The sequence below is a fragment of the Pelophylax lessonae genome (genome assembly GCF_965119305.1).
Source record: "Pelophylax lessonae genome assembly, chromosome: 9".
Lineage (NCBI taxonomy): Eukaryota > Metazoa > Chordata > Amphibia > Anura > Ranidae > Pelophylax > Pelophylax lessonae.
The window spans coordinates 120,320,328-120,343,128 of record NC_138776.1 but is presented as its reverse complement, the minus strand read 5'-3'; the positions used below and the strand labels follow the sequence as shown (position 1 = coordinate 120,343,128).

The window sequence follows — 22,801 nt, the reverse complement described above, 5'->3', positions numbered from 1 at the left end:
CAGAGGAGATACGCTCCCTACATTTAAGCTCTGGTCCTTTCCAAGTTTGGTGAGCCTTGCTAAGGTGTCTGTTTATGTTTGGAACTTTCGTACTGCATAGGGATCCATCATATTGGGTGGCACTCTATATATTCACTACTATGTTTACTACCTATGTTTATTCTAAGTACGCTTTGCATGTACTCATCTTGGACCCTATGTAGCAACTGTTTATCTATATATAATCCTGGTCACCCCCCTACTATTATGGAGGAGGGTGGGCCGGATACTAAATTGACTACACACACATATTCACATATGTATATGAAAACAAACCAATATACATGATATGTATTTTACTATAGGGGTAGCCCATACACGAATGGGTAAACTCTGTATGTTGGTGTATAATCGTTTATAAACGCATGGCACCTGTCCATTCTTACGGTCCAGAATGACTATATGTCTTTTCTTTTGCCCCCTTTTAAGGCAGATAATTTATGGGTTCTATAGGTACTTACACACTCTTATAACAAGCATGAGGCACACTGATTTTACCACTTTGAAACACTTGAGTTTATGGTTTAGCATTTCTATGGGCTCTCCCTCAAAGTGATATCATAGAATAAAAACGCCTACTATTCTGAGAAACATTGTTCTTCTGCTCTCATCCACTCAGATATGAGACATGGAGTGACTACCCTCACTACTATGTCACTATACATTGCCTTTTTTGAGCTTCCCAAAACGCACAGTCCTCCTCGTTAAAGAAGTCTCTATGGAAATTGAGATATGTGCCTGATTACTATATGTACAGGTATGTATACATTTTTCTGTCCATTTACCAGGTATATAAACAGGATATATATGCTTATACTATAACTACAGCATGGATCCCCACATATACTCACTATTGGCAGCCTCCGTTCTTTCCCCTAAACCCCTTTAGTGTCTGAATGCAACTTAAGACCCAATGTTATATTGTGTTGATATTGCAAAAATAGAAGGACTTATCTGAGATGTGTAAGACGATTGTATGTAATTAAAAGGAGAGATAAATGATATGCAATTGTAATTATAACACACTGAAAATGAGGTAACATATATATGTAATTTATCTAAACATTGTTATTTTTCACACAGACAAAAGAAATGATATGCTCCAGATGAAGCTTTTTTGTCTAAGAAAGCGAAACATGTCGAGCAAAGGTCATATATTACATGGTGAATGTTAACTTATACTTTCAGTCGACCCCGCTGACCGGCACCATACTGCTTGGGTGTCCGTCGGCGGTTCTTCTGATATCAAGCAATACGTTTCCAAGAATTATATGACTATCAATGATCTTGTACTTTGAACTGCATGTAAATTTACTTTTATAAGTTCTATGCACTGAGATATTGTACAACATAGACCATTGTTGTGTGGTCTCACTGTGTCCTTAATACACAATTATCTGCCTGTATTTTTCTATGATTTTAAAATATTTAGTTTTTTTTTGAATAAAAGAATTTTTTTTTTAAAAAAACTCTTGTGCCCGAAATCCCTGTTTCCCAATCCTTCCAAGTCTATTTAGTTCTTGAATTTATATAGGGAGCCTGAAATTTAAGACTGGATTGATTCTTTCAAGAACAGAAACAAATCCAGCTGGATACAGCTGACTATTTACATTGCCATTAGGGATGCACAAGCTTAATTTCCGTTTCAGTTTTAGACTCCTTTTGTAATTGCAACCTGATTTTATTTAGAAAAAAAAAGAGGTAAAGCTGTGTTCACTTCAGTCATCCAATCATGTTCAAGCAAAGGTTTTTCATTTTTCTTGCACAGCCTCATCTTATTTATTAATTTAGGTGAACATATATTATTGAAAAGTCACTTTGCTAGGTGAAAAGTCTCTACTCATTTAGTAAATCAACCCAAGTGTGTTGTTTTTGAATGCACGGTTTGGTACAAAAAGTGATTATCTAAATTAGGTTAAATTAGATTGTGTATACTTTGGATAAAGTATATCCACCAATCAAGTTTTTATTGAAGAAAAAAGGTAAAGCAGAATACAATAACCGCCACTCGCAACAACATAACATGCAAGTTTAGAGTAACTACAAAGTTTCAACATAAAGAAATTGTATTCATCAAATTAGGGTTGTTCACAATGAGATAATTGAATGTTGTAAATATTGAGTCCAGTAGTAGTAAGACTACATATTAGAACTGATCTAGTTGATATAGACTATGAATATACATGTAACCGTAACGTTTGTTACAAAAACGTAGAAATCAGAACAGGTCTAACTGAGAGACATTATATATCATCAAGTTAAATAGTTCCTTAGTACTAGCGTGGCTTTTTATCTGGATAAGAGTAGCAATCTTTTTATATGAGGAAGCTGTCAAATATTAGATAGGTATGTACAGTTAGTTATAATAGGTAGTGGGGGGAGGATCTGCATCCAGCACAAATCCCGAAGGAAAGGAAAAAAATGTCCAGTTTGAGCATGAAGCTGAGGTATAAAGAAAAATCTCAAGTGTCTGTTTATCTTTAATTAAGGGTCGTACCATTTAGATATTCTGCTGATGAAAGAAAGTTAATCTAATCGTACCAAGTGTTGATGAATTTATCCGGATTATCATGTGCTGTAGAAATTAGTTCCTCCATCTCCGCAATCCTGTCTATCTGTTTGAACCAATCAGAGACAGAAGGGATGTTGGGAGTATACCACAATCTGGGTATGCATAGCTTGGCAGAGTTTATTATAATCATTGGTAATGATTTGTGGTATAATGGAGAGGAGTGTTGTTGGTGATGAAGCAAGAACTGTGCAGGATGGAAGTCTAACGCATAAGAAGTTATTCGCCTAATGTGATAGAGGGTCATATTCCAGAAAGCTGAGATCTTGGGACACGACCACCAAATGTGTAATATGTCAGCAGGAGATTGTTTACACCACCAGCATTGATCCAAGACGCCCTTATTGAATTTACTAAGAAGGTATGGGGTACGATACCATCTAGTCAGATTTTGTTATTGTTTTCCTGAATTATACGTTTATTGAGCCTTTGTGAATTCTGTGAAATATTTTAACCCAGTGTTCCTCAGTAATCCCGATATTCAGTTCTTGTGCCCAGTCATTGCATATTTTCCATGCGTGGGTGGGAAAGCGGACCAGAGTAGAGTATGCATTTTTGACAGTAGGTGTTGTTGAGGGCACTGGTTGAGACACAATTGTTCAAATGGTGTTGGTGAGAGAAGTTTGTTTAATTTTTTGAGAAGAGTTACAATGTAATGATGTAACTGTAGGTGGTCCCAGGATGATAATGTAGAATTATTTAGATGTTTTTTAAGTACTTAAAAACTCGGGAATTTGCCATCTTTGAGTAAATGGAAAATATGTAGGCCTATTCAAATCTCATTCATATATAGAGAGTGCTGAGACATTCCAGGAGGAAAGTCGGGATTGTGAAGGATCGGGGATAGTAGGCCCAGGGCTATAGATGTTAGCGAGGGTGATAGGAGTGTTCCAGAGAGTGCCCTCCACCATTGCATATATGCCCTCTTCCTCTAGAAGAGAATCTGGAATTTCAAAAGGGTATACGTTTTGAGATGAGAATTGAACCTCCCTTAGTTTTAGCAAGTGTATTGGTGGCATGGAAAACTAAAGGGTACTCTCTGGATACAATCTTTGGGATATGACCTGTTTTGAAGTGTGTTTCTTGTATGAAGATCACATCAAAAATGAGGATGTGCATGTATAGTAATAATTGAGATCTTTTTTCCGATATGTTCAATCCCTTAGCATTTAATGAGACTATCTTGATAGGGGTAGCAGTGTGGTCAGAGTGAGAATTCTCCATAATGTTGAAGAGAAAAAAAAAAAAAATTGAAAGGGAGGAGGGAGGGGGTTAAGGAAGGAGCAAGGGGAGGAACCAACTGCAGATAAAGACCTGCTTCTCTGCCTGTGAAATACGGGTTTGTTGGTATGTGCCAGCACCAGGAATCCTGGGCTGTGTTGGGAGGTGGTAGGAACCAACTGGAGGGTTGAGATGGAATGGGTAAGCAAGGGTGTGAATATGTAACTACAACCCAACACCTGTCAAACCTTTCCAAAGAGTTATATATAATGCTTAAATTGAGGGAAAATTAGCAATAAAAACTAAAGCTCTAGAAGATATCATAGGGAAACTAGCATCAAAGGCAACCTTCTTTTTGAGCAAAGACTGAGGGTAAATGTTTGATGGGATAGGACACAATCTATCAGGATGTAATCTAGGCAAATGCTTGTTAAGATGTCAAGCAGTTGTAATCAAAGTGAAAATACCAAGATCAGATGTAGCATATATTCCTTGGGCCAGTACGGACCAGTACTGAATGGATCAGTCAAAATATGTGTGATATGGCCATGGTTGTACTTCATCTCATCTTATTTTGGAAACCCCTATAGAGCCAGCGAAATTGTTAACAAGTATAAACAATGTACTTATACAAAGCCTGTAATAAATCAGGATGAAGGTACTTCGTGAAAAAGGCTTCCCTTGACATGGCATTACATGGAGTTGTATGGCAAACATAAAAAAACCAACCAATACATAAGTTATATGGTATAAGTAAGTTAGAGGTTTCCATTAAATCAATATAATGGCATATAAGGGAGGGAAGTTAAAGAGGTTATCCTAATTTTCAATATGGGAGTCTTTAGTATAATTCTCTCTCCCAGGGAACGGCACGTTCCTCTCTCTTTAATGATATGAACAATGTCTTATATATGCAGTTATATTGTGGAATGGTCATGTTGTTCTTGCAGAATGAGGTTAACAATATTAACTGTTTGACTATTTAATACCTAAGAATTATTAATTTATCATGTAGAGCTGAGTGTAGCATTGAGAAGAGGAAAAGACATAAGAAAAGTTCTGAGAAAGCTCATGTAGAAAGAGAGGTAAGAAGAAGATCATGAGAGACCCATAGGGTAAATGAGATAGATGAGAGAAAGAGAAGTGTGAATCAGACAAAATAGGCATATAAGGTTAGGTTTTATCAGACATACGACTTGACGATCCTGTTGTTAATTCACGATTCTTGGTAAGACAGTCTAAGAACCCAAGAGATGCTTCTGAAGTATTTGCAGTCACCGGGTATCTGAAACTGACGGGTGAGAAGTTTGAAGATCCAGGTATCTAATCCGAATAGGTGATAAGTCTTATAAGCTAGGGATGAAGGCATAAAGACATAACACTACTGAAAAGAGAAAGGTTAGGAAACGCATGTTATCAACACCGAAATGGCTGTAATCATGGTCATCCTGTCTGGGGATCTATTAGAAAAACAAGGTCTCAGTCTCTGCGTGCTTTCCTGTGCGCTGCTGAAGCTGGGGACATTGTCTCTTCCTGGATAGCGCCTATTTGCTGGAGGGAGAGAGGTGGGGAGAGAGACGGCGTCTCCTGAAGGTTAAGGCATCTCTGGGATAGTAAACTTCCATGTCATCACTATGTTGGTTAGGGGCAGGTCTGTTGATGTGTGACCCACCAGGAATCTCAAATAGGGGGAGATCCAGGGCATGACAAAAAGCTTCAGTGTCTTCCAGATTTCTAAGTGAGGCAGTGCGACCCCTAGAGCCTGTAAAAAGGCAGGAGGGGAATTTCCATTTATATGGTATCTCCCTTTCTTGTAGTAAATCCAGCAGGGGGTGCAGATCTTTATGTTTCTGGAGGGTTATCTGAGACAGATCTTGGAAAAGTTTTCTTTTAATGCCCTTAAACAGAATTCTTCCTCTGATTCTTGCTTTGTGTAGAATCTCCTCCTTGAGCTTAAAATTCAGTAAACATCCTATGACATCCCTTGGAGGGTCAGTGTCTCTTCCCTTGGGTCTTAAGGCTCTGTGCAGTCTTTCTATTTCTATAGGGGTGTCCAAAGGTCTGCCCAGTAAGTCATTAAAAATGGAAAGGGCTGATTGTGTAAGATGAGCAGGTTCAATTGATTTCTGGTAATCCTCTGATATGGAGGTTTTGCCTGCGACTCCTATTTTCAAGGTCTTCTATGTGTCTGTTGAGATCTCTTAATTGGAAAGAATGTGATGATTGTTCGCTTTGAGTTTCTAAAAGGTCAGCATCATGGCGATCTGTGATCTCCTCTACCTCCTCTAGCCTAGAGGACATGGTCTGCATATCTCTCCACAAGTCTGCTATGGCTGAAGACAGGGTTAATTTAATTTTGGCTGCTACCTCTTTGAGGTCATTCAGGCAGAGATTGTTCATCTGAGAGGGAGATGCAGTGTCTGCTGCTCTGTGTGATGAAAGGCCGCCGAAGGATCCGCCTACCTCATGGTGAGCGCTGGAGGCCTGAAGAGCAGGCTGTGTGGCCTCTCTGGATTGTTGCCAGAATATCTCTGGTATTTGCCTCCCTTGGTGCGTCTCTTGGTCTCTCAGTGACCGGGAGCGGGTGGCAGAGGAGGTGGGTTTGGGCTTCCCCATGGTAAGGCGAGATTAGAGCCCTCGGTGCTGTAGAAAGGCAGACGGGTGTCAGAGCAAGGAGTTCAAGCAGCTGTCTCCATCAGCATGCAGGCCACACCCACCAATCATATTCTTTATAATCAGTATAGTATTTGGTACTGTTGTTTTATTGGTAGTAGTTTTATTTACACAAGAACTTCTGTAACCCTTTTTGAGAACATCGCCTTGTTGCTTGTCGGAACAGGATATAATGAGAAATCTGTCTAGTCAGAACACAGACTGCAAAAACACTTCTTTTCCAAGGGAAATTGGGAAAATATGGGGCCTCTGTCATGGTATTACAGTATTACTGTCTGTGTCTTTCCAGTAATAGCTACTCCTCTTATGTATTACTCTTTCCATGTTTTCCCAGCTAAACTAAAAACAAAAGTTTAGACTGGAGTTGGGATTTTTGTACAACTTAGCATATGCATGGTTAAAAGTAGACTAGCAATTAAATGCTGGTTTTCGGGGTTCTGTTAAAGAGAAATGATTTGTACATGCCATTCTGTATTGACTTAATGTATTGCAGTACAATTATGGCATAATAAGCTAAATTTAGTACACAATTAATTCTATTTTCCAACTAACACAACAGCACCATAAGAAGGGGATGTGTGAATTGTACACTTGCAAACTGGTACATGAGATTAATTTGTGGCATTGCTCACAGCAACCAGCTTGATAACGTTTGAAGATAACAAAGCTAATATTAAAAAGTAAAAACTACAATTAGAAAGCAATGAGCAACATTATTGCTGCCATTAAAGAAATTTGAAACAAAGTGTTTTACTTTTCTTAAGTAATATTTATTTGTATCCACAGTGCCATGCTTGAGTTTAGGTTTTTACTGTGAATGATCTTCAAACAGATGGCAACCAACATATATTAAACATTCCAGCATTCAATGGCATCAAATATTGTGTGAATGTATCACATTTGGTACAATGCAAACGTAGCGTGCACATAGACATAAGGAAACTGTATTGATAACAATGCTATATACAAAGCTGATTGATCTTGCTGATGTGTCTTAAAATAATTAATCTGTTAGAGAAATGGAAAAGGGCTTGAAAAGGAAAAAAAAAACATGGTAGGATTTAATGCACCCATTAACAGTCTCTGTTTTCCTGCTAATTCCTACATTCTGCTGTTTGCATGTGAAGTCTATAAAAGAATGATTGTATTCTCATTTCTTTTCTTTCATAATTCTTCTCTGCTTCCTTTGATGAATATACTTTTGACTGCAGACTGGCAATTTGAGGGTAAGATCTCAAGAGTGTAAAATCCTGAACATTGCTTGTCTGTTATTCATATCCATTCCAACGTATAACATTATTCAAGTGCAGCTCATTCACTTCAGTTAGATCCTTTTGATCACAAGTAAATTCGAATTGTATTTGTTTTTGTTGCAAATCACAGTATTTCCTTGTTTATTTCTTATTGTTATTTTGTGTTAAATTACCATAATACCTCTCCAGCCTTGAGGAAATTTGACTTCCTGAATATACATACTTCAAACTTGGGAAACACACTCAGAGGCTCAGTTATCAAATCTAATAAATCTAATATTTCAGGTATTGTGGAAGTATGTTGGATCAACAATCAGCCTCTAATATGCTTATGACAGTTACATTTATATTCCTTAGTTCCATCCTCCATCTACTTTCCACTGCCATTATGAGAAAGATTATTGCCCTCTCATTCTCCAAGTATTAATTTTAAATGACAGAAATATCAGTGGAAAGAGGCTGACCCCCAATCTCCCATATCACTTTGCAACAGCCACAGTAAAAGACAGAGCTTAAGTTATTCTCACTACTGGTATTCCCTGAAAGAGATAATAAGTAATTGGGTGAGTAAATATGCTAATGACTATCAAAAATTTAACTGTAATGCCACCTCCCAGCAACCCTTAAAGAGGAAGTAAACTCTTCCTCCCCCCCCCCCCTGCAAAGTAAATGCATAATGTGCTAGTATGCATTGCATATTAGCACATTATGTGACCCTTACCTGCAACGAAGCCCGCAATGTCCCCACTGCCGGCCGCATCCATCTTCACCCGTCTTCCTTCTGGGTCTATGGACTCTGGCTGTATTACTGGCTGGAGTCACGTAACGTCACTCCCGACACTCAGGGCTCTGAAGAAATGGCACTGGCGGCCGTTTCATCAGAGCGCATGCGCCGATGACGTCATATCTACAGCACCTATAGGTAAGCCTTATTATAGGTTTACCTATAGGTAAAAGTGGGTATACAACCACGTTAAGTCTTTTCATACCCAGGAGGCATTACAGCTTCATTATCATGTGACCACTGTGATTGGATCTCAGAGAGGTCACATAATCAGGAGCCTGACTCCTAAACAGAATTTGTGACTGAGAACTGTTAGTAACAGCTTGATATGTGTGCTGGGAGTGTGCGGTGAGTGCCCTCTCAGCACACAACCTCAGGCCACTGTAGATGCAGATGTGCAGCAGCTGGGCACTAAAACCCACTTTTCTTGTTGCCACATAAATGCATTACATGGTCAGCAAGAGGTTAAATAACTTGTACTGAGAGGCATTACTACAGTATATGTTGTACTGAGAGGCATTACTACAGTACATGTATTCAAACACTCCATTATATATATATATATATATATATATATATATACCTTTGTGAACATGCTGCAGGCATTATCACTGCTTTGGAACCATATACAGCTTTTGGTGTAACATGTGATCTATTCTATGTTGTAACGTGCCGGGTGCTTGTAATTTGTAATTTTAGGTGTGCAGATGTGTGGAAAATGTCAATGGCTCTGTTCAGTGCATTGTTGTGGCAGTATAGGTAGACTTTGTAAAATAATTTTGTGCAGACATTACATTGCAATGATCTGTGTGCTATAGGATACCAATCATCTATAATAAAACAGCCATACCAGCAAACATCACATAACTACTTAAAGTTATGAGACAGTTATTCTGCTAATTAATGTCTCTCTGTTTTGCCTTTCCTTGTAGATTGTGAACTGGCTAGACCTGGTCCACCAGCAACTATAGTTGCTATTGATGAAGAAAGTGCAAATGGTAAGAGCATTTCTATTTTGTTTAGAGCCATTGCTAACACATCCTTCAGACATTATGTTGCATTCTTCTAATTCAACAGTACTCCCCTTATAGAATAGGCTAGTGGAATATTGCTTCAGGACTACAACAATGGTGATTCATAAAAAGTACCTTTATAAACTTTCAAAAGCAGGTTACCTGTATTTTCTGTGTGCTTAAAACCAGGGAAATTACTTTTAAAAATGAGAGCTGTGTTAACAATATGAGGTTAAAACAGAGTTATCATAAACTTTACAAACCTGCATGAATACATTCAAAACTGTAATTTTATCATTAAAAATAAATGTATATGTTCTAGTCAAGTGACTGTGCCTAGAAAGAGTTATACATTGGATGAGTTATATCATTAAGGTATGCTGCAGACAAGATCAAGAATATCCTCAATATTCCCTTTCCCAGTCATCACTTTATTTGTGAGGGACAACCTGCATACAAACTACCAGAATAAATAAAGACAGATTATTACACGATTATATCTGAACAAAAATAATGTCAGCCTTCGGGTGAGAAAGGCAGATTAAGGTATTGTCGGGGAGCACTGTGATCTCTGGGAAATACTCATAAGTATTACATTTGCATATTACTTAGCACTCATGTACTTAAAGAGACACTATTGTCTTGTCATTGCAGAGCAGCGTGTCAGTGTCTCTGCCAAAGGACTTCCTCCAACCTACTTTAGCTAACTCTGCCTGTGTTCCACCACCACTTCTGCCTCCATTGCAGCCAAGTGACATTACTCATTGTTTCTAGACATGTGCAATTTGTTTTTGTCCAAATGTAAATTCAGACACATTTTTGGTTATTTAGAGATTAGAATTCTTTTCGAATCTACGAATGAAATGGTAACAAATTACATTGAAATTAGTTTAATTTTGTTTCGTATATTCGTTTTCTAATGAATTCCAAATTATCCGAAAGATTTAAATTCAGATCAGTCGAAAAATGATCGACAAAGCACCCCCCTATGTTGAGGTCATGTGATCTGGTATGGTTCAGGAGGGGGGCACTCTCTTGCCCCCCCCCCCTTTTCTGCCCTGTCAGGGCTGCAGGCACAGAGAAGGGTTTGGTATGGATTTGAGGGGGATCCCACACCATTATTTTAAACATTTTGGCACAGTGTTCCCCTAAAATACATTCCAGACCCGAACGGCTTGGTATAAATTGGGGTGGACTCCATGCTGGATTTTTTTTCAGAATTTTTCATTGCCGGCATTCTTTTATCTACATTTCAGCAGTCAGTGGGAAAACCCACTGACAGCCAAAGAGTCATTGGTTGTTAACCGGTTGCCGACCACTCACCACATATATACTGCGGTAGTGTGGCTCTCCCAGGCAAACAAGCGTAGCCCGGGCATGCGCCTGCAGCTAGGGGGCGAGCACGCACTGCCGATGGAGTGCTCCCACCTCCGCTCATCAGAGGGGAAGCCAATACAGCGGGCAAGCGGCTCTGATTGCTGCCTGACACCTGTGATCGTTCCCCGCTGAGAGAGAATAACGGTCAGCTGTTGTAAACACAGCTGACCGTTCTTCTCCCTGGAATGATCACAGAGCCCCTGTGATCCTTCTATATAGGATCACAGGTCTCTATGGTCATTCCACAAGCCACACCTTCCACAGTTAGAAACACGCCCCTAGGTACACATTTAAGCCCTTGATCACCTACACTGTTAACCCCTTCCCTGCCAGTGTCATTATTACAGTAACAGCGCATATTCTTAGCACTGATTACTGTGATAATGTCACTGGTCCCCCCAAAAGTGTAAAAAATGTCAGTCAGGGGTCCAATCTGTCCACCGCAATGTCGCAGTCCCGCAAAAAATCACAGATCTCAGCCATTACTAGTAAAAAAAAAAAATCATTAAAAATTACATAAATCTTTCCCGTAGTTAGTAGATGCAATAATGTTTGCGCAAACCAATCAAGATACGCTTATTTCGATTTTTTTTTTACCAAAAATATGTAGCAGAGAACAAATTGCCCTAAAATGTTAAAAAAAATAGATTTTTAAGGGTTTTTTTGGGGGGGAATGTTATATAGCAGAATGTGAAAAATATTGTTTTTTTTTTTCAGAATTGTCGCACTTTTTTTGTTTATATCGCAAAAAAAATCGCACAGGTGATCAAATACCACCAAAAGAAAGCTCAATTTGTGGGAAAAAAAGGACATCAATTTTTTTTAGGTGCAGCGTTGCACGACCATGCAATTGTCCGTTAAAGTAACACAGTGCGAATCGCAAAATATGGCCTGGTCATTAAGGGGGAAAATCTTCTGGTCCAGAAGTGGTTAAGGATGCAGCAGCTGACTTCCTGGGTCGCTCCTTAACAACCAGCTATTCTTCACACAGAACTCCAATCGATCAATCATTTTTTAGCAAACCAAAATTCAAATCGTTCCAAAAATTTGGAATTCATTTGAAAATTAATAAACAAAATTAAACTAAATAGATTACGAAACAAAATGAATTATTCTGTTCTGCACATATTTATATATTTACAGGTATGGGTTAGCATGTAACCTCCTCACCTGTAATAGTACTTGGAACTCACAGCCAATAGCTAGACCTCAGCACTGTCACATTATCAATTGAGTGATGTCACCTCTCCCATGTCACTGACACCCCTGTGAAGAATGGCAAGGGATCACAGGCAAAGTGAGTATAAGTAGGTTGAGGGTTGTCTCTTTGCCATGAAAGATATCTGAACTTAGGTCTGCTTAAAGAATATTTTTTTTCCTCTACTTTCCTTTACTAAGTGAAATTTCTTTTAGAGTTGCTTTTCAGTGTAAAGGCTAAGAACAAACTATGATCTGCTGTAGTTATCCTTTAGTATCTTTAAAGGAGACTGTTGGATATTCAGATGGATAAACTCAGCAACATAGAATCTGACAGGTTGTGATAACCAGAATACAGCAAACTCCACTGCGATAATATCAAACCATTCTTTCAAATGCTAATTACCATTTGGTTACTGTGGTAGGTTGCATATTTTAAAGAACTTTGGTCTTCTGTAGAAGTACTGGAGGAAAAAAAGGTGAAAGAGTCGGTTACAGTATCAATAACCTAAACAGTAATTTAATAGAACAATTTAAGTATTTTTTTTAAACAACACTTTGAATTTCTCCAGTTGTTATACATATAACTTAGATTTGTCATTCTTCTGTATCTAGCTGAGTTGCTGTCTGAAAGATAAAAATGTGAATTGATTGCAAAATAATAGATAGAACAGCAAGTACCGGTATATTCAGGAATGCAGCATAACTTCTAACATTTAAAATAATACACATAAATTATCACCGTATGTTAGTTTCCAAAATATCCTCTGTTTTGACATATGGAGTATAAATATTTGAGTTGCTACTTGTTTTGTCTCATAAAGCACTATGATTTGTATCTTGATGTAGCATTTATGTAAAATTCAACATTTACACAGGCTTCCCAAAAAGCTTATTTTTCTGTTTAATGAACTTCTCATTTAAGAAACCCTTGGAGTTTTTACTATATAAATGCCATAAAATTAGACACTGTTTTGCCCCTCAGCTATACAAGTTTGATTTGCTGTATAATTCAGCCAGACTGGATTTCAAGAGTAAATTGACCATAACCTTAAATAATACTGTTAGATTTATTATTTGTATTCCAAAGTATATTCATTTATATTTTAACACTATTGTGTTTTTAAGGAGTGCTTCTTAAGTGCTCTATTGTCTCTTTTAGCATCTTTCAATTTTATTTTTTCTCTTGCCTTTATTTTCACCTGATGGTTCTGCCAATAAGTCTGTTATTTTTTGGCTTCCATTAACAGGCCAGGATGTCCAGCAAAATTGGCAGTTAATGGGTTGAAACAAACACTTTAAAGTGGCACAAAAGGCATCATACTAAGTTCCTCTCTCTATGGGTCAGAAGTCTGCAAGGGACTCCTTGCCAATGCTGGTGTATTCTACCCATCTTCTCTTCTCCTCTGCCACCATAATTGGCCAGCATTGGATGACACCTAGACAGAGCTTTGAGCATGCAGGTAGGTTTATTATATTGCAGAAAAGACATTGCATGTCTCTTCTGTGATAAATAGCCTACCTGCTCTCAAGTTTTTTAATGTTTCTTTTAGTCCTGCTTTAACACTGACAAAAGTTGTTTATAAGAGTCAGCTTTTATTCAGCTAGAGTTTGGCTCTAATTTGTTAACAAGTCCATCTAAATCTGCTAGTGCATCTAAAACTTTCCTTTCCTCAGATTGATAATGCTTCGGTCCAGGGGTGTCTCTGCTGCTCCTTCATCCAGCGGGGAGACACCCTAAGACAGGTAGTGTGTGCAGAATGACCAGGTGAAAATAAAGGAAAAAAGCCTAAAAAAATAAAATGAATTGAGCCATAACATGTAAAGATTGATAAGCTGCAATATATTATGTTTTTATTTTTGGGTTTAGTGCTAAAGATAAAGGAAATTTGAGGCACTATATCTCAAAGTGCTATGTGCAATGAATAAACAATTGATTTACCTTAGTGATATATAAAAATAAATAAATTAATCATTAAACATCTAATTGATATATTAAAGAAATTGTGTTTAAAAACTGTTTTTAAAAATTAACATGAAAAACCTAGGTGAGAGTTTAAAATAAGTGTAAAAAGTCCACTAAAATGTCCAAAACAGCAATTCCACCAAAGTTGTGCCAAAGTGCTCAAAATGAACTTCTTGTTATAAGGTGCTAGTGCTTGATATTCCTTCACCCATTAATATAAGGGTCACTCATAAGATGTGAGGGCCTCAAGGACCCAACTCGCTTTGCTATATATTCCAAATTGGATATCCTCCTTGGGTATGGAATGAACTCCCTGGATAGTCCCCTGAGCTCACAATGGAGGGTACAGTGCTTATCCCACAGTGAGATGATGTAAAACGTCCCCCAAGAAATTAAATTGGTAATTGCGCAATACCGTTTTTATTGCAAAGTTAAAAATATTACAAATGTATTACTCACATTTAAAAGTGCCTTTTATCGGCACACAATATCAAGCAGTGCAAAGAATCCCGGAATGCCTGCTCAATTCCAGCGTGCGTTTCACGTGCGTTCCAACAAAGGGCTGAAGTGGCGAAACCGGAAGTAATTGCCACTAGGTCGATCTCAATGCATTTCTCAGGATTGTGTCATCAGAAAGTTGACCAGTGGCTATATTCCCAGTTTCTTTATACTCGCAGCTATATTCTGATTGGTGGTTTATATCAGTAGATGTTCCGTATGTAAAATAGATGCCAAACGGTGCATATGAGACCCCACAGCTTGGGAACTGTGTATATGGTGAATAATAAATGAAAGTGGCACTTGCTATTTGTTCTCTTCCACCTTTTGTGACCCATTTCAATTTTTATATTTATTAATATTACAATTATTCTTAAATACAATAGCAATGACAATGACAATAAGAATGACATATAGCATGGATTTATCAATTAAAAAACTCCTATTAATAAACATATTTTATTGTGATGGATACCCCAATCAGCCATCTAGTGGGGGAATTTGGTATTACACAGATGTAAAATCGTATCTGTCTACTGAATAATGATGAATACCTCATATGTAACATGTAATATGGGGCAATGTGAATTGAGCTTATAAGATTAAAGATAATATTGAAATACATTTTTTTTAGGGTGCAGTATGTAAAAATAAATAATTTTTGGTATAGAGTAAGTATAGAAAGAATATATATATATATATATATATATATATATATATATATATATATATATATATATATATATATATATATATATATATAATATAAAATATAAAAATATATGTTATAGTTGGTATAAAGTGATATTTTTTTAATTACGTACTGTGTACTGCAGGTGGTAAACGTTCCTATTTTTTTTTCTTTACCATCAGTGGCTGTAAATGTTTCAACCTTCCTTCTTTTATCTAATGTTGTTTTACATCCCTTGCATTTACCACATTCCTGTGTAGGAATGTGATTCCTTTCTTTGGGGGGTTGATGACATTCTTTGCTACAAGGTTTTTAAGTCCTGGTGCTCTTTTATAAATGAATGTGGGTTTACTAGGGAGAATACGTTTTAGTGTATGGTCTCTCAACAGTATTGGCCAATGTTTTTTTATACTCTTTTCATCACTTTTGTATTGTACAATAAAGCCTGTTATCAAATTTTCATTTTAGGTTTGTCTTTAAGTAGTGAATCTTTTTGCAGTTGATTAACTCTATCCCTATTCTTTAACAATTCCTTCTTGTTATACCCTTTATCCAGAAACATATCAATTAACATGTTAGTCTGCTCAATGTAATAATTTTCTTCATACCAATTCCTTACGGGTGAATTGTCCTCTTTGGGATTGCTTTGGTCCATGCTGGATGATGGCAGCTGCGTGTGGATATAGAAGAGGGGGATTTTTTGTTTGTGAGCTAGCCCTTGTGTGCCATAATCCTATTAATTAGAAAGGAGAAACTCAGTGATACAAAACAAGTTTGTTCAGAGAGATAAGGGTTTAGCGGACTTTAGAGGCACATGTTAAGTAGGCAAAAATTACCATAGGTGTAAAAAACATATATTCTTTTATTAACCAAATCTTTAAAATCAATAGTTGAAGAGACCAAATTGTACAGTGACATACATATTTTTAGAATAAAACATTCATCATATGTATAGGTCAAATTTTGAATATACAGACATTGTAATAGTTACACATTGTGGGTAATACAATAGCGGTCTGAAGAGGTCGACGCGTTTCGCCTTAGCTTCTTCTGGACCTCAGACGCAAATATAATTTATCTCTTTTAGTAGAAACAGAAACATGCAATTAGTACAAAAACATTTTATGTTCCATTTTATTCTTATCTTTTTATCAGATTATTTAGTCAAAACCACACACCTCTCAAAATGCAGAAACCCGTGTAATCCGTGGTCATCAGTATATCATATTGATCATAGAATAAGGAAAGATAGGCAGGGGGAGGAGGAAAAAGAAACAGATGGAGTAGACCACCTGTGTATATGAGACAAAAAGAAAGCATATAATTCCTGGAGGGGTATTTGTATATCCTTGAATATTGGTAATGGTTTATATTATATTTACCTAAGTTCCCCACCCTGAAATCCACCAAGGATTCAGGCCGGGACCAGAGCTGTGATATGGAGGCTGCTATTGGCTCTTTCACATAATAGTCTGGTAGAAAAAATAGTGTATATATTTATTTATGCACACCTATATATCTATATCTCATCCATTCCGTAGAGATGGAGAGACAAAAATATAAAAATATGAAGCCATAAGGCTCTATACATATAATTGCATCTATAGCTTGATTTATTTTACCTTGTATCTTCTTGTGTAATGTTAGACCATATTGGGACCCAATCCCCTCATAGTGATGAATATAGGAATCTTGTTGAATTGGCTGGAAGTCTTCCCCTAGTTTTATAGTGTGTCCACTAGGATATAATCAGGAAATAGTGGATTATATTCACATAGGGGGATATATATCTTAATTTAAGTCTTCTATATAACTGTATATATATGTATATAAGTATCTATTACTTACATAATAGTGTATACTCCAGTATGAAGCAACAGTATTATAGATATTGCAGCTGATGTTAGTTATAATTGTAATCCCCAGCAGTGGAAAGGGTATAACCATCTAGTCCATAAAGGGGCATCCTAAAAAGGTTTAAACAAGAAAACATATCTGGGTTGATCCAGCCATACTGCCAAAATTGGGGTAAGTGGTCTCAAAAAGCTCAAAAAAACTTACTGCGCCATAAGCCTCCGCCAACCTGCTCGTGTCCCGCCATGTCCGGGATATGTGTGCGTATCGTATATATACCTGACTATTAGATAATCAATTGTGATCTGGTGTTTGTTTGTCGCTCTCCGCGCACCGGAAGTGCGTCATTCTCCCGCCTTAATCTCTTACCTTAAGACGCCACCAGAAGTGCGTCATTTGTTTACATCCGGTCGTGACGCTCGGTAGAAGGAGCCCACGCCGGAAGCATCAGAGGGGCCAGGAGTGATCCGCGGAAGTGATGTGTGGATATATTATATACCCATTCCTGTCCACAGTTTTGAAAAACGTTCTAGTTTTTTTTTTAATCAGATAATTTTTATTGAAAACTTTTTCATCACAAACAATACAAAAACAAAAACAAAAGAAACAGAGAAACATCACAACAGCTCACAAGTCAAAAGTATTCAGCACGTGCATACAGAGGATAATAACAATGCCAGGGAATAGGGAAAGAGGGTAGATATCAGCATAGCAGGAGGCTACAAGGCAATATAAGACATCTATGGAACAGAAGACATACATTCTTCTACGCCTAATGAGTAGCAATCCCCCTCCGCCTCACAGGTCCAAGAGAGGACGGCAGCACACGTAGTACAGAATACAATAGACGAATCCTCCCCACTAACCAGTAGAGTTAAATAGATACTGAGCTCCCTCAGAAATAGGCATCCACCACCTAGCATGTAACGAGTTGTTCCTCCCTGTAAGCACTCCGGGTGTCAACAAGATCAGCATCAGAACCTCACGTGGAGGAGGTAACCCCACCCAGGAATCGGTTGGTGACTAAATGAGCGGGAGCTAGGCCAGGTACGTCTAGCCACGGCCCCCACACACGGTCAAATTTCAAGGCAGCACCCCTGTGTTTGTAGGTGAGATGTTCTCTGTTTAGGAGCACCTTAACTTCCTCAATCCAGTCATCATGAGATGGCGCTGTAGCGGATATCCACCGCTGCGCTATCAATTTCCTGGCCAGAAAGAGAAGCCTGAGCACCGCAGCATGAACCTCAGGTAGATAGAGCTCCTCATCCAAGCAACCCAAAATACACAGCTTCGGTTCCACAGATAGAGTTAGTTTCCAGAGCGAGTTAATAGTCCTCACCACCGCATGCCAATACCGGTGCAACTTCGGGCACCGCCACAGCATGTGCAGCAGGGTACCGGTGTGGGCTCGACATCTAGGACAGAGGGGAGAGTCCCTCCTCCGCCAGTCGTACAGCCTCTGAGGGGTCCTGTACGTCCGGTGGAGAACGAACAGTTGCGTTAGTCTCTGTGAGGAAGACAGAGACACCCTAGGGACATTCTCTAAAATACTCGTCCATTCCTCTGAGGAGATGGGACCAATATCCTCCGCCCAGGCGTCTCTACATTTAAAGGACATGGCTTTCGATATGTGCTCCATAAAGGCCGAGTACAGCGATGAGATCTGCCCCTTTTTGATGGTAGTGGTCACCAGATCAATGAGTATGACTGGGCGACAGGGACCCCATGGGGAACCTCGGGACTGGGCAGTGATGGCATGGCGCAACTGTAAATATTGAAAGAAAAGGGAATTAGGCAAACCAAATTCAGCACGGAGGGATTGGAAATCCCTCAAGTTGTCCCCCCGATACAGCTGCGAAATAATATTTCACTCCGTAGTCACCCCAAGTAAAGGAATGCCGGAGCTTATCCAGTTCGGGGTAATGGGCATTGTTTAAAATACGTGAGTATCTGGAGTAGCCACTATAGCCAAAGTGACTCCTAGCCCTGTGCCAGATCCTATCGAGCAACCGGAGAGTGGGGCAGCCCGGAAAAAGCCCAAGGGCGCCCGCTTCCAGGGACTCGACCAGAGAGTCCCCCGCCAAGCGTGCCGCCAGGACACGCCTGACAGGGTCAGAGTCGTCATCCTGCAGCCACCCTGTGAAGTGCTGTAATTGGGAGGACAGAAAATAGTAGTAGGGGTTCGGTACCGCCAATCCACCACTCTCCTTAGACTCGTGCAACGTCTCCAGTCGAATGCGAGGAGACGACTTTCTCCATATTAGAGCGCGGTAAACCGTATTGAACTTCTTAAAGATGTGAATGGGGATCCACACAGGGGAGTTATGCAGCACATATAACAGCTGCGGGTTCCAGATCATTTTGATCAGATTGCATCTGCCCACCACAGACAGCGGCAACCTAATCCAGCTAGCCATTTTGTCCCTGAACCTATGCAGCAACGGCAGAACATTAAGCTTCACATAACGTCCCAGATCAGGATGAACAACCACCCCCAAGTAGCGGAACTGGTCTACCACCAAGATCTGCGACGCTGCAGGGGGCAATGCAGTCTCAAGGGGATCTAACGGGAGCAGGACAGATTTATCCCAGTTAATCTGAAAGCCAGAGAAGGATCCGAATCTATGAATCAAGTGCATCAAGGCAACCAGGGAGCCCGAAGTGTCTCCCAAAAATAATAGCGCGTCATCCGCATATAAAGCAATTTTGTCCTCCCCCTCGCCCCTCCTAAAGCCCACAATATTCAAATTGGCCCTGACAGCCGCCGCCAGGGGTTCCACAGCCAAGGCAAAGAGCAGGGGCGACAACGGGCACCCCTGTCTTGTGCCCCTGTGTAGCGGGAACGAACGGGAAACAGAGCCATTAATTCGCAGACAGGCAGTGGGTTCCCCATACAGAATCTTAATCCAGCGTATGAAGGAAGGACCAAAGCCAAATCCCTCGAGGGCCATCCACAGATACTGCCACTCCACACTATCAAAAGCTTTAGCAGCATCGAGCGACAGTATCGCTCTATGCCCACAGTTATCCGGAGGCAATTGCATGTTAAGGTATAGTCTACGGATATTAGCAGCAGTAGAGCGGCCCGGGATGAACCCAGACTGATCCCCGTGGACCAATTTGGCTATCACCTTTGACAATCTGTTGGCCAGAACCTTAGCCAGCAGTTTTAGATCGGTGGGAAGCAAGGAAATCGGCCGGTAAGATTCAGGGCGAGTCGGATCCTTCCCCGGCTTCAAAATGACCACCACCACCGCGTCATACATGGATCTCGGGAGTGTCCCCCCCTCGAAAGCAGCCAGGAGAGTAGTAAGCAGCTCAGGCAGTAGAATGCCACCAAAGGCCTTATACAGCTCAATGGGGATACCATCAGTACCCGGTGCCTTGGAGTTGGGGAACGATGCCATAGCCGTCTGGAGCTCCTCCAATGTAATGGGGGAATCCAGAACAGCCCGATCCCCCCCGGAGACCTGCGGTAAATGGAGCTCCTGCAGGAATTGTCTGAGGTCCTCCGGGTCATAAGTGACCTTGGAGGAGTACAGATCCTCATAGAAAGCCCCAAACCCCTGTAAAATAGCAGCCGTATCAGTGACCACCTGACCCGAAGGGAGAGCTAGCCTATGAATAATAGGTGGGGGGTTTTGGGCCCTGGAGATGACAGCAAGCATATGGCCCGTCTTTTCCCCCTCCTCAAAGTGTGCCTGAGAAACAAAAAAACGTTTATGATCCGCCTGTTGGAGCTGAACAGAACGGAAGAAACGCTGCGCGTCCAACCATCTGGCCTCCAAGGCAGGCGATGGGGAGTGTAGGAACTCACGTTCAGCACGGAGCACAGCCTCGCTTGCATCCTGCGCCCAACGTCTGCTCCCAGACTTAATGGCCGACACCTCCCTAATACACAGACCTCGTAAAAAAGCTTTCATAGTATCCCATACCACCCCCGGAGCTGCAGAGTGCCTGTTGTCGATGAAAAAATGTTGTAATTTGTCTGAGAGGGAAGTCAGGTTAGGGAATAATTGGAGCCAGAAGGGGTTCAATTTCCAGTGCATCGGCAGCTTAGGGCCTGGGAATGTAAGACCAACTTTCAACGGGGAATGATCAGAGAGACCCCTGGCAAGGTATTCCACCTCAGGAGTAAGGACCTGCAGAGATTCGGAACCAAAGGCTATATCAATTCGGGAGAGTGTGGAGTGAGTCAGGGAGTGGCAGGAAAACCCGGGCTCAAGGGGGTGTTTACAGCGCCAGAGATCCACAAGACCCAGCTCCCCCATGAATCTAGCAAAGGGAGTGGGCATTCTGGAACCCCCGGGGCAGAATTTTTTATGCAAATCCAGGGACGGATCAAGAATATTGTTAAAGTCCCCCAGCACCAGAATTGGGACCTGGGGGTGTTTACCAACAAACCGAGACAAGCACTCTAGCACCTCAAAGGAAAAAGGGGGTGGAATATACACATTAGCAATAATACATTTGAAAACATCCCATATCCCAACCAGGAAAATGAACCTCCCCTGCGAGTCTATCAGGGAGTCCAGTATTTCAAATTTAGCAGCAGCAGCTACCAGAATAGATACTCCCCGGGAGTATTGACTATGAACAGAGTGTAGTTGAACCGGGAACCTCCGCGACCGGAGGCTGCCGACCGAGTCTGCAGTGAGGTGGGTCTCTTGCAAACAGACCAAGGTGGGTCCATGTAGCGACAGGAACGACATCACAGCTGTACGTTTACGAGAGTCGCTCAGACCCCGTATATTCCAGGAGAGTAATGAACCATCAGTGACCGCCATGGGGATAAATCAGCCAGGTGAGGGGGCAGAACAGTCTGCCAAGGGGAATGAATAGCGGGACACCAGCGAGGAGCCAGGGAGGCAGTAGAGAGAGGAGCAACAGAGGCCAGGATGTGCAGCAAACGTGAAGGAGGGATCCGCCGGTAGATTGAGCTGTGAAAAAAAAAAAAAAAAACGAACAGGAACAAAACAGAACACAAAACAAAAGATGGCAGGCAGCAAACAAGGCCACGGCCATCTGAGCCCCGCAGGGAACAGTTTGTCGGCCCCAAAGGGGCATGGGGGTAGATAGTGAGGGCCCGAACTTGGTCAAACATGGAGACCTGCCATTGCATGTCCACAGGTCCCAAAGCATGTAGAAGCAAACGAACCATAGTGCCGCAAGCAGGTAACAGAGCAATGTCCAGACAGCACTATATCCGAGTAGGAAGAGAAAAAAAAGAAAAAACAACAACTTGGCTCCTGTTGAGGGGTATTGAGAATCCACCCGCTTTAAGTAAGGAGGTCCAGGGCAAGAAGATTATCGCTCCGCAGCAGCTCTCAGCTGACCCTCCTGTCGATCCAGCCAGTTAGTCGCCATGACAGGGTTGTCAAAGAAGTGCACGGTTCCGTTAGCCACAACACGTAGCTTGGCAGGGTACAGCATAGAATACACAAGGGGGATAGCCCGCAGGCGTTTCTTGACATCAAGGAATTTAGCCCGTTGTCTCTGTAGGGCAGCAGAGAAATCAGGGTATATGGAGACCCTCGTACCTTGAATCTCCATCCTAGGATGTTGTCTCGCTAGACGCAGAATGATGTCCCTGTCTTTATAATGCAAGAGCTTTAACAGGAAGGGGCGATCCGGGCCACCAGGTGGAGGGGCACGGAACGGCACTC

At 40.6% G+C, this 22,801-nt stretch overlaps 1 protein-coding gene across 1 annotated transcript in view; it reads left to right on the top strand.

The window, feature by feature from the left end:
* The window catches only part of PCDH15 (protocadherin related 15), a 1,730,880-nt gene that overhangs the window by 422,646 nt on the left and 1,285,433 nt on the right, over positions 1 to 22,801 (top strand). The window contains exons 3-4 of the mRNA XM_082269384.1: positions 7,714 to 7,728; positions 9,472 to 9,537. Of these exons, the coding sequence (XP_082125510.1) occupies positions 7,714 to 7,728; positions 9,472 to 9,537 (81 nt within the window). The remainder of the gene's footprint in view (positions 1 to 7,713; positions 7,729 to 9,471; positions 9,538 to 22,801) is intronic.